Source organism: Artibeus jamaicensis, unplaced genomic scaffold (assembly GCF_021234435.1).
Source record: "Artibeus jamaicensis isolate MK-2021 breed Jamaican fruit bat unplaced genomic scaffold, CSHL_Jam_final contig_889, whole genome shotgun sequence".
In the NCBI taxonomy this organism is placed as follows: domain Eukaryota; kingdom Metazoa; phylum Chordata; class Mammalia; order Chiroptera; family Phyllostomidae; genus Artibeus; species Artibeus jamaicensis.
In genome coordinates, this window is record NW_026522005.1 from 2673859 (window position 1) to 2689155 (window position 15297).

Genomic DNA, 15297 nt, shown 5'->3' on the forward strand with positions numbered 1-15297 from the left:
CTTGTAGATGTTCTTAGGACAAAGTTCTATAAAATGTTTGGTTCGTCTTTAAATCGGGTGGTCTTTTAATGACTGAGTTGTGATTCCATGGGGGTGTGTGGGTGTTCGCATCTTCTGAATACCAGTTCTTTGCCAGATGTATGACTCATACAGGTTTCCTCCCATTCTCTGCGTTGTCTCTTCACTTTTGTGGTGGTGTCTGTTGAAGCACAAAAACTTTTAACTTGATGAAGTTCAGTGCCTCTACCGTCTTTTGTTGTTCGTGGTTTTGGTGATGTATCTACGAATCCAGTGAAGATCATGTATCTACGATGCCTCAGTGAAGATCATGAAGATTTACTCCTATATTTTCTTCTGAGAGTTTTATAGTTTTATCTCTCATATTTAGGTCTTTGATCTGTTTTAATTTTTGTGCATGATGTGAGATAGGGCTCTCTTTATTCCTTTTTGTGTGGGCATTTAGTTGTCATAACCATTGGTTGAAAAGATGACCTTTTTCTCCAAGTAATTGTCTTGGAAGCTTGTTGAAAATCACTTGAGCCCAGACAGAAGGGTTTATTTTTGGATTCTCGATTCTGTTCCATTAATCCATAACTTTACCTTGTGACAAAGTAAGTCCTAGTAAGTAATTAAGTTATTTAGAACTCTTCGCTCAAAACTGCTCTGGACTTTCAGCAATAATTACTCTTACATGATTCTTACACTTTCAGACGACTCATTGTTTAATTTCAGAGCAAACTTTTCAGAAGTGAGAAATGATAAAGTCTTTCCCCCAAATTTAAAGCAAATAAAAAGAAAATGCTTTGAGAAGATTCTAAAAACATGGAAGACATTCTAGGGTGTGGTAATATTTGATGGAGAAATAACTGTCTGGTTCACTAGCTCCATTGTTCGTTACAACCAGCTCTTAACTTTCTCCTTAGGAACTGGCCCCCTCAGAGCTTCATTCATAAAGTTGAGGAGGGCAGTTTCCACCCGCACCCATTTTCTCTCTCCTGAGCAAGTGCTGTCACATCTCTACCCGTGAAAATCCTGTAGTTTCTAGAATTTTTTGACCACCTTTCCAGAACGCAATTTGTTCACTACCCGAGCTGGAAAGGAGGAGCGCAGGCAGGTGGCTCTCGCTGGAGCCTGCTCGCCTCCGGGGCATTGCCCAAGCCTTGGGAATGCCAAGGTCCTGTTCACACTTGCTCGCCAAAAGCTCCAGAGCCCAGTTTTTCAGGCTGCCCCCTTCTAAGTCTCCAGCCTTCCCCTTTGCTGTCTCCTCGCAACGCACCCCCGCGGGCCTTATTTAAACCAGGCCACCACTGGTCTTAGTTGCACTTGCTCCCGGCCTCCTGTGCGCTGGCAGCGCTCCATCCCGGGCGGCTCTGGGAGCCCCCCAGACTACCTGCATTTTGCCGGATGGTGGGGTTTCCCGGGTTCCCGCGCTCAGACGCAAGTCCTCTGCTGTGTGCAGTCACTTTGGCAGTGAAGCGGCGCATAGACAGCGGTGCAGGGCAAGGAGCGCGCACACGTGGGCTGGGTGTGGTGGGGCGGGGGCTGCTGCCCCACCCAAGCCTGAGCTCTGTGGTGTAGGCGGACTCAGCCAGGGGACGTGGGGCGCAGACTCAGGGCCCAGGAGGACGCGGCGGTCAGGGGTGCACGGTGTGTGCTGCAGGACTGACCTGCGCCGCAGCTTTCCCAGACCTCGCCCCTCCACGCAGCGGCCATGCGCTCCCTGTGGAGAGAACTCATCCTGGAGACCCTTCTGGGTAAGCTGAGGCCGCCCTCCCTGCGTCGGCGGTGTCCCCGTCCCCCGGCCCGGCCTGGCCCTAAGTCGCAGCTCTGGGCTGGCTTGGCGGCTGGCTTGGCCGAGCTTCTCCAGGAAGAAAAGTACGCTCAGTGCCCTGAGGAGAGATGCTTATCGTCCCCTGGGAACTTCTGCCACCGCAGGGGCGGGGATGGGGTGGGGTTGAGGGGGAAGACCTAGATTGAGGTTCCAAAGGTGAGGCGCCAGCGGAAGACCGTGCCTCCGAGTTCCCACGCCAGTCTCGGATTGCACCCAAGGCGCTCGAATTCTCCGCGTGTCAGCCTCCAGGTCGCAGGACTGGTACCGCCCCCTAGCCCTCCACCCGTGATCGATCTTTATGTTTAACTGAATAGCTAGATCAGGAGTGGAAACATAGAAATGAAGATCTCAAGGAGGGTTAGCAACAGGGGAGTGGGAGGAGGAGAAGGGGGGAGAAGGTACAGAGAATAAGTAGCATAGACAGTAGATAGAAAATAGATGGGGGGCAAGAATAGTATGGGAAATATAGAATCTAAAGAACTTGAGACACGTGGTCATAAACTAAAGGGGGGAATGGTGGGGGAGGGGGGTGTAGGGTGGAGGGGAATGAAGGGGGGAATAGAACAACTGTAATGACATAATCAATACAAAATACATACATTAAAAAATAAAATTCAGTACTGAACTTTAGTTTTCAGGAGGAAAAGCGCACCCGTTTTCTCCCATGGCTGTGGGTGAGCGCACTAGGCAGTGGCTGCCGCGGGTGGAGGCTGCGCATTTGGGCATTTGGCACGAGGCAGCGAACTCGAATCCCGTGGGCTCACTTAGCAGCTTTACCAAAAATCCCAAGAACAATTATTGGTGCGATTCTGTTGGAGCTGTGTAATTAAAATCAGAACTCCTAGACAAATGTTTGGGGGACTGCTAGAATCTCGCCGTTCATTCTGAAATGAGCATTGCCTCTGGCGGGGAGGGGCGCCTTCCTGAGAACTTACTGTGTCGGAGGACCCATTTTTCTGGCTCAGCCTGTATCTCATGAGTAAGGCCATGCAAAGCGATTGACTGTTAGTACCTAGGGTGCTAGGTACTCCTTGTACTTGGTCTCACTGAATCTGAACAACTCCAGGGTGGTTAGAAGTGCTATTTTGCTGATTAAGTTGGCAGAGACGAAACCGACTTCAGATCTGGGTATCCCACCACAGCCTAGCGTTTCCTAAGGGTCCGGTGCGAAACAGTCCACTCTCAGGAAAATGCTAACTAACCCACCTGCCTCTGACCTGCCTTGAGGGGAGTCTGGAGTGGGAGGAGCGAGGCCGCTCCTTGTTGCTCTGGTTAGTTTTCATATTTCTCATTCTAGAAGTCAGCTAAAGGTAAGAAAATGTTATCAGTCAAAGTCTTGACAGGAAACCAAATTTGACCCGAAAGTTCCAAAGGAAGAGGCTTTATAAAGGGATGACCTATGGGGGTGTGGCCAAGGTTAAAGGAACCGAGGGAGGGGTGATGCCCAGGGACTCTCACTGCAGCGGAAGGGAGCAGTTCTCACCTCGCCTACAGGCGCAGAGAGGGATATTCTCACTGGAAGCCCCTTAAGGCCAGACCTGCGGCGCAGGAGGGCTGCTGGTTGCCGGCCCTTCTCTCCCTGGAGGGGAAGGGCTACTGCTTGAAACAATGACTAGGTTTGCCTTTCTCTGAAAAATCTTTTTAACGTTTTTTTTTCTTTCTAGGATATGTTTCTTGGTCTCTCTTGCATGGCCTGGCCCCAATGATTTATTACTTTCCTCTGCAAACTCTGGAACTCACGGGGCTAGAAGGGTTTAGCATAGCGTTTCTTTCTCCCACATTCCTAATGATTACTTCTGTCTGGAAATTGGTGAAGAAGAAGTGGATGCTCACCCTGCTGCGGATGATTACTGTTGGTAAGATTAAAAGTATTTCTTTTCATTTTTTTAGTTAAAAAAAATCAAGTGAAAGTATGTAGTTTTTTAATTCTAAATTATTAACAAAGAAAAATGAAACACTTCTCTCTCTTACTACTATCTTAGAAGAATTCTAGTAAAATTGGAAGAACAGACAAAAATCCAATGTATTTACATTTCTCACTTCTCTATCAGACTGGGAAAGCCTTAAAAATCACTGAAATGAGGAGGGAAAAGAAACCTTGGTAAACAGGTCAGCTCTTGAACAAGTTGTATTCTTTTTTCCCAGGTGTGACATGTATGTAACTCAGAAACCCTTAAAAAGTGTTAAATGATACTGCATAAAAACATGACAATTATGCATGATGAAAACCATAGTAAACGAAGTCAAGTGACAACCTAGGAAAAATAGTTGCAGCTCTTTCAGTCAAAGGGCTAACTTTCTATTATATGGGTTTTTCACAATTCAATTAAAAAAAAGGACCAGCAACTCAGTAGAAAAGAGGCAAAGTAAACCATCGGTTTACTGGAAAGGAAGTATGATTGGTTCTTAAGAATATACCAAAATGTATAGAATACAAATGATACTCACAGTATATTTATACATAGTTTTACCTATTGGATGAGAAACACAAAGTGAGATTATGCTGTAGTGTAAGGAGGGAAAGTGAACACTCACCCACTGTTGGTGGGAATGTAGGTTGGCAAACCTCCGTGGAGGGTAATTTAGCAGTACTTAATGAAATTGCAAATGTATACATATCCTTTCATCCAGCAATTCCACCTATAGGAGTATAGCTTACAGTGATACTCGCATATGTGTAAAATGACCAAAATACAAGGCTATTTAATCATTGCAGCAATATTTTAATAGAAAGATTGGAAGTAGTCTTAATGTCACCTATGCAGGATACATTAAATAAATTCTGGTTATGAAACTTGGACTATTATGGAATACTCGACATCTATAAAAAGTAATAAGAACTATTATTTATGTAATGAAATGGGATGTTCTTCAAAATATAGTAAGTGAAAAAAGGGAAGCACCACAGAGTGTGCAGAACACTGACATTTGTGTAAAATAAGGTTAGATGAAAATCTACTTAGTGTATAATTGAACATACATTAAACAGCTTTAGGATTAAAGCATCTGATAGCATTTTAGTTGCTTCCAGGGTGAAAAATATGGTACATAGAGACAGGAATAAAAGGAAAACTTTGCACTATATACCTCTTTTTGCTTCTGAACTTGAGACTGTTTCATTGTCCCAAAAAATAGCAATTAAAAAAACTTTAAATGTATTCTTAGTGCACCAAGAATTGAGCATATTGATATCAGTAAATATTGAGAGACCTTGGCAAAGTAGCGTTGGTAAAAAGGTAAGAAGGTGAGATCATGGAGAAGAGGTTAAAAAACCAACAACCCCATCAGACTCCAGTCTGGTTGACGTGCGGCTGCAGGCTCTGATGTCTTCCCCTGGGCCAGGCCACAGCTGATTTCCTGGGTGGGTTTTCCCAGCGGCATTTGTTTATGAACCATGCCGTGTATTTCTTCTGTCTGGAAATGGTCAGTTGACTTATTTCAGAAACGCTGACAGGAATCACTAGGAAATTGCTTTCTGCTTTTTTTGTGTGTCCATCCCTGAAGAAGGCAGAACACAGTTAATGTAGTGAATTCTAGGGCTACCCACCAAGATTTAGAATTCTGGTTTTTAAAAAGCTTGGGCTCAAAAAGAACACTGGTAAAGACCACTGAAAAATGTACGCAGATCCAAGGCTATTTAATCATGTCAGCTGACCGTGACATTTTCTGTCCCAGAAATAATAGAAATGAAGCAGTCCTAAACTGAGTATATAGTAACTGATTTCAACTGCCATTGGCTTACAGTGTCCTTCTGGGAATTATTAGGGCTTGCATGTGGCAAGTTTTATTTTCACATTTCCTGTGAAAATATATACTTGTATTTCCTGTAAGATTTTTCAAAAAATTAATATACTTTAAGATCCTTTTCAGTGACAGTTGGCATTCAGTATTATAGTTTCAGGTGTACAGCATAGGGTGAGACATTTATGTAATTTACAGAGTGGTTCGCCCATAAGGTCTCGCACCCACCTGACATAACGTGCAGTTACTACAACGTTATTGACCGCGTTCCATAAGCTGTGCAAGTTTCACTTTCTCATCCCGCCCCCTGGTTGGCTTTTATGGGGGTGGTCTCATCACTGGCACCTTTTGTTGCCTTTGCTCAATGCTGTCTTATCTACAATGCCAACATCTGAGCAGTTACTGGGACAGTTTTTTTATTATTTAACTTCAGCTTTGGCCCAGGAACTTCTGGTGGCTATAAGAGATGTGATATTAAATAATTTGGGGGTGGGGAGATATTTTGGATGCTTTCTATTGTTCCCCTTTCACCTCCTTCTCCATAAAACTCATCATCTTGGGTAGAGGTAGAATTATATTTGAGAAGGTTGATTAGTGACTCAGAAGTGAGGATGAAGAAGCCAGTTTCTGCCAGATACTTTTCCAGGTGATCCTTGAGCTTTTCGGATGCTAAACTGAAGTTGAAATAAGCCATGATTAGGCTTAAAACTCCCTTAGGATGCTTCTTAAGGAAATGAAACAACTTCATTGAAGAGTCCTAAGGTATTCTTTCATAACTACAGAGAGGAGCTGAGGTTATGTGCTATCTTACCTCTGGCATCTCAGATATTTAAGGTTAATTACTGTGAAGTTAACTGTTAAACTTGTTCATACTCCTATTGATTTAGGTTACTTTTTGCCTTAAAGATTGTGACAATCTAGAATGACTATAATAAAAAAGACAATGATAAGTGTTGTCAAGGATCTGAAGAAGTTGGAACAGTCACACATTGCTGCTGGGAATGTAAAATGGTGCTGTTGCTTTGGAAAACAGTTTGGCAGTTCATAAAAATGTTGTAATATGACCTGTCAACTCCATTCCTTGGTATATGAGCAAGAAAAATGAAAACATATGTTCACATGAGACCTTGCACACAAATGTCCAGAGCAGAATTACTTAATAGTAGCCAAAAACTAGAAGCAACCCAAATGCCCACTGACTGATAAATGGATAGACAAAATGTAGTATATCCGTGCAATGAAATATTATTCAGCCATAAAAAGTAATGAAATACTGAGACATGCTACAACATGTATAAATCTTGAAGACATTATGCTAAGTGAAAGAAGCCAGTGACAGAAGGCTACATATTATATGATTCATTTATATGAAATTTTAAAAATAGAAAAATCTCATATGGACAAGAAGTAGACAAGTACTAGCGGGTGGGGAGGAAGAAAGGAGTGAGTGAGGAATCATGGATTTCTTCTTGGGGTGCTGAGCATATTCTGGAATTAGGGGTAATAGTAACACAACTTTGTGAATGTATTAAGAACCATGAAATTGTACACATTGACATGGTAAATTTTATGGCATGAATGATATCTTAGTAAAATCATAAAATGTATTTATATGCACATGCAATTAGATATTAACTCTATCTTCTGGAGTAGGAAAATGATATCAGACACAGTAGTTAGGAAGCGCAGAAGACTGCGTACCAATGCATGGTTGCCAGAGATACTTAGTTCTCCTTCATTTGTCTGTAGGCAGCATAGCCTCCTTCCAGGCTCCAAATGCCAAACTTCGGCTCGTGGTCCTCGCGCTTGGTGTGTCTTCTTCGCTGATAGTACAAGCTGTGACATGGTGGACAGGAAGTGGTTTGCAAAGGTATGTTTGTATCCTATGCCCCTCTAGATAAGTAAGTGTAGTGATCAATTACCAAAGGGAAAGTTGGGACCAAGAGTCCCAGGTTCTAGTATTTACCTTCATCTGGCCTTGTAGACGTCTCCTTTTTTCCCCTTTGCACAAAATCCAGACGTGAATACTTGCCATCAGTCTTAATGTTTTAAGAATGAAGGAATTTTGACGAGTTGCCTAGGTAATGGACTAGATAAGGGCTGTGTCATGTATATTGCTGCAAATTACCAGCCGTACTATTCCACATACTCATTCTATGAAACTAGAAAATTCATGATGGATATAGTCCATTGAAACCACATAACAAGTTGTTATACATATTTTTGCACTTACAGGTACCTCAGAATGTGGGGATTCATTTCAGGACAGATTCTTCTCATTGTTCTCCGCATATGGTACACTTCACTAAACCCAATTTGGAGTTATCAGCTGTCCAACAGAGTGATACTGACGTTAAGTACCATAGCCACACTTGATCGCATTTCCACAGGTAAGTGTATGCCCGATTGATTTTGGGATTTTCTCTCTTGCGTAGTTTACATTTCTGATCTGAATGTAACATATCTTGGGAAGATAATAGTCTTGCTGCACTATTTCTTTATTTCAAGTTTTCCTCCCTCTGAAATACTCACAGGTGCAGCCAGTAAACTGTTGCCCGAGCAGAAGGTACCTTGCCCTTGCTCGTACAGGGGGTGAAAAGAAAAAGCTGCCTCTGGCTTGAATCACTGTGGAGAGGAGGTTAGGCGAAGCCCTATGCTTCCAGCAGGTTTCAGCCTTTTTCTTTCTTCTCTTCTCCTTGGACAGAACCTCCAGGGAAAAGGAGGGGAATCCTTCACCCCTCTTCCTCTGAGCTCAGCATACCTCTCGCATAATGGAAAGAGGCTTTGCTTGGGGTCACGGGCACACGATGCGGTGTACAGATGGTGTTTTATTGAGTTGTACACTTGAAACCTGTATGGTTTTGTGAACCAATGTCACCCCAACACAGTCAATTAAAAAAAAAGAAGTTATTTGTGAGCCAGGGCTGTGGGAACTACCTGGGCTTTTTATTTCCAGGAGTCAGGAGACACTTAAACTCTAAATCTGAAACTTGACATGAAAGGAAAATATTGTTCATTCATGCCACCATTCATATCACCTGTTTCTCTCTGGAACTGACTTTCTCCAAGATAGACTTATATCCATCTTGGATGTGGCTTCTTATGCTAACTTGACACCCTTCTGAAAAGAAAGGAGGAGTGTTACTAGATTCTAACTAATTTGCTCCTGGCTTTTTGTGTAACTCTCAATGAGTTACTGTCCTTTTGTAAACACAGGAGAAATCTCACAGACTCATGGACGTTTAGAGGATTTGGGCTCACCATGAACAAAGTGCTCGTATAGTCCCTCTCTGGCCTCAATTGTGGCATGAGTTGGGGTTAGTGAGAATAGAGGAACATCATATGAGCGAATGGATCAGTGAGCTTAATATGAGTCAGAAAGTTTAGAACTTGGTTTAGTGCCCTAATCTATGTTTTATATTTTATAAAACACTAATATCCGAACGTGGAAACTCAGGCAGCAAGTTTCGCAGGTACAGCCTGATAAAAATCTGAACTTCAGGGTGTCTTTTACATTTCCTGACTTGTGTTTTCTTCTTTCTCGCCTCTGTTTTAAATTGATGTGACCCAGTTGTCAGCTCCTTCCTGCTTTCCCCCCCATGCTCACATTTATATAACTCTAGAGTCCTCACCAGCTTCCCAGGACAGCTGATCACACCAGGTACTTTTTGTAGTTTTATTGAGTATTTGCTGGGTCCTGGGCGAAGGCTCACCCACCATAATTCACAACATATTACTCAGCAGATTCAGCTTAGGTGTTTGTCTTCTCCAAAGACTGTCTGCTTACCCTCCAGGCCTCCACCTACCCTCTGTCTTCACCTCTTTCGTCTTCATCCATAGCTCTCAGCTCTGCTCCTCCTTCCGCTGGCTCCTTTGTTGGCAGAATGGCTTTCTTCTTCTGCAGTCGGGGCTGCCAGCCCCTAGGGAGTCCTTCCATCCTGCAAAGAGCTTCACACTGTCATAAAGCATCTGCCCAACAGGCTCTCTGCTCCTACAAAGAAACTCTGCCAGCATTTCCTCCACTGGTTACATTTTTGTGCAGTAAGTCACTTATGCAATGAGGTGAGGCTGCTTGGTTAAATAGTCCCAGAAGTATCATCTAGTTAAGTACATAGGCACTGGAGCCAAATTGCCAAAGTTCTGATCCCAGCTTCTTTTTCCTTTGACAAGTTACTTGCTCTCTCTTTAGGTTTTAGTTTTCTAGCCTGTAAAAATAAGATTAGTAATAGAGCCACTTCCATGACGTTGACGTGAAGATTACATGAGCTCAGAAAAGGGCTTGAACAGGACTTAGCATACAGTAACTGCTCAGTCAATTCAGTGTCATTACTCTGAGTACACGGGGGGGGGGGCGGCGGTGGCGCAGACGGCAGCCCTGTTCTTCTGTGGCGGAGCAGCCTGGTGCACTGGAAATATTCTACTCATTTGCACCCTGAACTGCATTGGTTCCCTAAACATACCATTCACTTTTTCTTCCTCTATTTTTGCTCCTACTGTTTAGTTTGTGCAAAGCAAATAACCTGGGGCATTTTCATGTGTCAAATTCCAAGATGCTTTGTTTTCCTTAAACCATTCCTGATCCAGCCTGCCAAGAAGGATCTCTCCCACAGAGTAGCTCTCCACAGATTCCGCTTTGTATGGTAGTTGCATGTCTCACCTTCCCTCTAAAGTAAGCTCCTTGAAGCTGGATGACACTTATTGCTTGCTGAACGCCTGTTAAATGGTGAGGGTACGCTTCCGTGTAACTGACCTTTTCCTTTCTTACCCCAGATGGTGACTGCCGTGACCCTGAGGGAAGGAAGAGCAGCCAGGCAGCCAAGGGGGTGGCCTGCAGGCCTCATTGGCTGCTGGCTGGGGCTGCCTTTGGCAGCCTGGTGTTCCTCACCCACTGGATTTTCGGAGAAGTCTCTCTCGTTTCCAGATGGGCAGTGAGTGGGCATCCTCAGCCAGGGCCAGATCCTAACCCATTTGGGTGAGTTTGGGTGTGGACATCAGCATAACGTTCTGCAACCATGTTATGGTTGAAGAAGCAAATTCCTTCTTGGTGGCACAGCTAGACCTGTGACGGCCGGATATTGCCTAGACTACTTTCTTTAGGTATCAGAAACGTGGCGTGGGCTTACTGTGTACTTTGGAGACGGGGGGAGCCAGAAGGGCATTTGCCCTGGTGGTGCAGGGGCACCGGGGGAGGACTGAGGACTGGGCACAGCTAAGTAATGGGTTCTGGGTGCTCCCGCATGGGCATCCTGAGACTCTGAAGCATCTCCACGTAGACCATTCTCAGTGCCAGGGAAGGCATGGCACTGCCTGGCCATTTTATCCTGACTCCCACCCCTGTCCCATCCCAGTTACGGGAATTCGGTAGGATGGAACTGGAGGGCCCTTGTGAGGGACTGGGTTGGCAACCTGGGCATAGACCTTCATTTTCTGCAATGGACGGAAGCTCCTGGAGCCCTCTGCATCCTCGGGTGCTTTGAGACCTGCTCAAGCAGTCGAGGAGTTAGCAGTCTTGAGTTGAAGTGCTGGTCCATGTGCTTGGTCCTCATGAACTCTCGCTCTACTTTTCCTGACACCTCTTTTCTCCAGTGGTGAGGTCCAGCCCTTCATGTTAAAAGATGGGGGGGCCTTTAAAACATCTGCCTCGGATACCTGCTGTCTCTTATTGGGCTGAAATTCCCACATCTGGATACATGTCACCGCCCGCTGAACCTTACCCCAGCAAACATCTGCGCCTACCCCAAGGAGTCTCAAGCTCAGCACGCCCACATCTAGACTCAGTAGCTCCCAGTCCCCAAACGTGTTCTTGCTCCTCCATGCCTCGTTCACTCTGCCAAGTCATCCTAGAATTCTGAGTCTTCCTCATTTGCTGCATCTAATTGGGCATTAAGTCCTGTCGATTCCACTACTTCTCTGAAAGGATCTATCCCTTCCTCCCCATCTGCAGCCTTGTCTGCCTTAGCAGAGTCCGCATCGCCTTGCCCCCAGCCTTCTAATGGTCTCTCTTCAGCACAGTGTTCTCTACACTGCCCCAGAGTGGTCTCTCTAAAATGCATGTCTGACTCCATCACTCTCTTGCTTAAAACCTTTCAGGGTTTTTTTCCCCCCTCTCATACCAAGTCACATGAGACAGTGTTCTGAATGTATGCGAATGTAATATTAGTTCCCATGGGCTCTCAACATCTCATTGGTTGTTTCACACTCATGTTATCTTTTGGGTATACCAAGAGGTAGGAGATATTTTTCTTTTTTATATGTGGGATAATGACATATTAACAATGTCAGAAGTCTTATGGCATGTCCTTTTTTGACAGAGGTGCAATTCTGCTGGGTTTGGTGAGCGGATTGATACTTTCAACTTGTTCGTGGTTCCCGGGTACCAGTTTAATCTGGTGGGTTACAGGTATGTGGAGTTTACCTGCAGGTGCCAGCCGTTCAACTTGGTCGTCCGATTTATTAAACATGCCAGCATGTGCACCTAGACCAGAAGTAGATGGCTGAAACAGCAAGCGTGTGCTGTTGCCAAGTGGGCTATTGCGTAGAACCAGCTGCAGCCCCTATGACCCAGATGTCACCATGATTGCCAGTGACAGTTGGCTCCAGATTTCACTTCCTCTTCTTTCATTTCCCCTCTTCTCCTGTAGCTGTCTAGTCCTGTCCTGACTATGCTGATGTATCTCCCTTGTCTCCCAAATGACTCATCGAAGACGGGTGTCAGGTGCCTTCAGATTAACTGAAGGCCTGAGAAGATGGAGGGCGGCACGTGGCCCTGCTGCCAGACCTCCAGGATTGCTTGCTAACCTGGTTTGCAGGAATGCCCTCCTTCGGGACTCCATAATGAAGCTCAGTTTCCCTGTCTGCTTTACAGGCAACAGTTTAGTTCCTCGCCCTTCTCTCCAGCTTTGGGGTCCCTGTTGGCTTATTCAAAGGCTTGGACCACCTCCTCCCTTTAGAGCCACAGAATATTGATGAAGCCATGATACTTCAGGAGCATTCTACTTATCTTCTTATGACTGAATTAGCCATTCTTTGCCCTTCCCTTAAAAGACAGCAGACATGGTTAGAGTCAGTTTTAGTGTTAAATTAAAAAATTCTCCACTCTGTGGCAGGGCCAACAGTAAGTATGTCTGATTTCTGTGAGATGTCTTTTCACATGTTAATTAAGCAGGTGAATCAGAGTGTTGCACTAGATGCCGTGTGGATATGGGAGAATATGTGTATCGGTAATTGGTGCAGGTTGAATAACACAAGAAGTAAATGTCTGTACATCCTAAATGCCATCACCTTTGCGTGGAGACATTCCTGTAATCCACATGGGTTGCTCAGTTAATGGTCCTCATCCTCCTGGAGCTGTGAGAGCAGGATGTGGTCTCTTGCATTGAGCTGTTTTTACTCGCTTGTGTATTTTCTGGTAGGCATTCCCTGTGGGGTCTGAGGAAGTTTGTGTGAATATTGGAGTAACCTTTCTTCTCATCTGAGAGATGCCTCATGAGATTCTTCAGGAAAAGGACCAGAGAGCTTTGCTAATGCTGAGTTTGCAATGAGCATATACGGCTTCTTAATCTGCATGCGAAAGGGAAAAGGAACATGGAGTACAGTTGAAAGTTTGTTAAGCATTTATATCATGCCTTTGTTCATGAAATAGAAGCAAAATGCTTATAGGGCAGATGGCTAGCTGCTTCATTTTAAACATGGGAGAAATGAGGTCTGCAGACATACCAACTATTAAAGAACAGAAAAGCTGTGACTTCCAGTGTTATTACACTTATATTTACTTTCCCAGATAAGCAAGGTCTTACCCATGAGAGTGAAATCCAATCTAGTGTTGCAGTCTCTCTGGAGTATTAAATGGTAGTTTAAAAGACTCTTGGGGCAAACAGATTCAAGCTTCTAATAGGCTCTTTGCTGTAGACGGAGGAGCAGAGCCATAAGTCAGGAGCTTCATCTCCCTCTCAGATCACCTACTCACCTGAAATAGGCTGGACTTCACACTTAATTATCTAGAGATGGGACCCACTTCTCACTGATTCATCCCTGGAAATCACATTTAAAAAGCAGCCTGTAGAATAAACCATCTTTTTTCATTGTACAGTTAAAGTCGAAAATTCCAGTTGAATTTCAGCATGAAATTATGGCTTTAAAATGCTTCTACCTCTTGACACAGTCATTATCCTTCTAGGAATCTGTTTTAAGGAAACAATCAGAATCATAGTAAAAGATTAATTGACAAAGAAAGATGTTCCTCATGGTGTCAAAAGCTTCATACATGGCCGATGACAGCAAAATGAATGCTTATATTGCAGTGTATTTATCCAGTGGAATAATATATATGCATAAAATGTTTTAGGCAAAAATTAATAACATGAGAAAGTGTTCTTGATATAATGTCAAATAAGAAGCAGAACATAATCCTTAATATATGGTATGATTTTATTTACCTAAAAATACTCCCATATAGACATAGAAAAAGATGAGAAATAACGTTGGAGTATCGACCTTGGTTATCTTAGTCTTAGGCAGTTCTTAACTGATTCCTTTCAGTTCTGTATTTTTTAAATGTCTACAGTGACTAGGCATTACATATGTTTTATTTCAATATGAAAAAAAATTCTGTTATGAAAATAACCATTTCTGAATATAAGTGTCGTTTGGTCTCACTGTGGAGTTCAGGTCTGTGAGTTGGAGAGGGCCCTCAAACCTGGTTCTCATGCTTACCTGACTGACAGTCTTTTGAAGTGGGGGGAGTAGGGAGTCACTTGGCGCTGTCCTGTGACGGTGCGGGCAGAACGACGTACTGATGGAGGCCAGCCGTGGGGCACGAGGAACCTGGCTGCAGCCACCTCCTGCTCCCTCTGCTGCCTTTTCTGGAGTTTCTGCCTGGAGCAGTGAGGAGTCTGCTGCAGACCCCCTCGAAGGGTGGGTCACAATGATCCAACACCGATTGAAATGTCTAGGAAATGGTGTATTCTATGGAAAAGTATTGTATCGATGTTTCCAAATGGGGTGCTGTAAGACCCTGAGATGCTTTCTCAAAGCCGATTTCAGAGGAAGTGGGAGAATTGTTGTATTTCCTAAGGATTGGCTCAACAAATTAGCCAACATTTACAAAGGGCCTGCTGTGGACCATGCAGATTGCGCAGCCCCCACCCCTACGAGGCTGTTGGATAAGGGGTGAACTGCCTGTGGACTTGCTGGAGCAGCATGTCTACAATACTGTCCCAGTCACATCTCCCTTGGGGCCCCTGAGGTTGGGAAAGTCAGCTTACTTAATGTAGGACAAGGAGCAGTATTTAAATGGATGGAAATGCCTTTAGGGAGGTCCTTCACAAAAACATTCTGGGAAGCACACTGACTCTACATGTTTTCTAATGTCCTGGGTCTGGCTAGTTAAATAGACATGTTTTTGGTATTGCCGGTAAGTTCACTTTTTTCCATTTTTATTGCTCTTAGGATCTTAACACAAATAATCTAAAAATGCCTTCTCTCCACCCACTATTCCTGAAGAAATATCATTGGACTGAGAGTCACTAGACCCACATTCCATCACCAGCTGTGCAAGTCACCAGCTACCTGACCTCTGGCAAGTCACCTTAACCTCCTAGACTGCAGTTTCTCATTAACGTGAGGACTGGACCAGTGTGGCCCTGAGGTCCCTCCTGGCTCTAAATGGCTACACATCAGTCATCCCCTTTTTTGGAGAAAATGGAAGAGACTGTTACTGCTATTCC

At 44.2% G+C, this 15297-nt stretch overlaps 1 protein-coding gene across 4 annotated transcripts in view; it reads left to right on the forward strand.

Moving 5' to 3' along the window:
• The window catches only part of CWH43 (cell wall biogenesis 43 C-terminal homolog), a 54123-nt gene that overhangs the window by 13709 nt on the left and 25117 nt on the right, over positions 1–15297 (forward strand). Inside the window, exons 1-6 of one of the 4 annotated variants that reach the window (XM_037134594.2) lie at positions 1512–1754; positions 3496–3687; positions 7322–7442; positions 7808–7962; positions 10343–10544; positions 11884–11972. In XM_037134594.2, the coding sequence (XP_036990489.2) occupies positions 1712–1754; positions 3496–3687; positions 7322–7442; positions 7808–7962; positions 10343–10544; positions 11884–11972 (802 nt within the window). In that variant the 5' untranslated portion in view covers positions 1512–1711. Of the gene's footprint in view, positions 1–1511; positions 1755–1998; positions 2093–3495; positions 3688–7321; positions 7443–7807; positions 7963–10342; positions 10545–11883; positions 11973–15297 lie in introns of those variants that run through there. The other 3 variants (XM_053654904.1, XM_053654903.1, XM_053654905.1) reach the window with 3 other exon arrangements.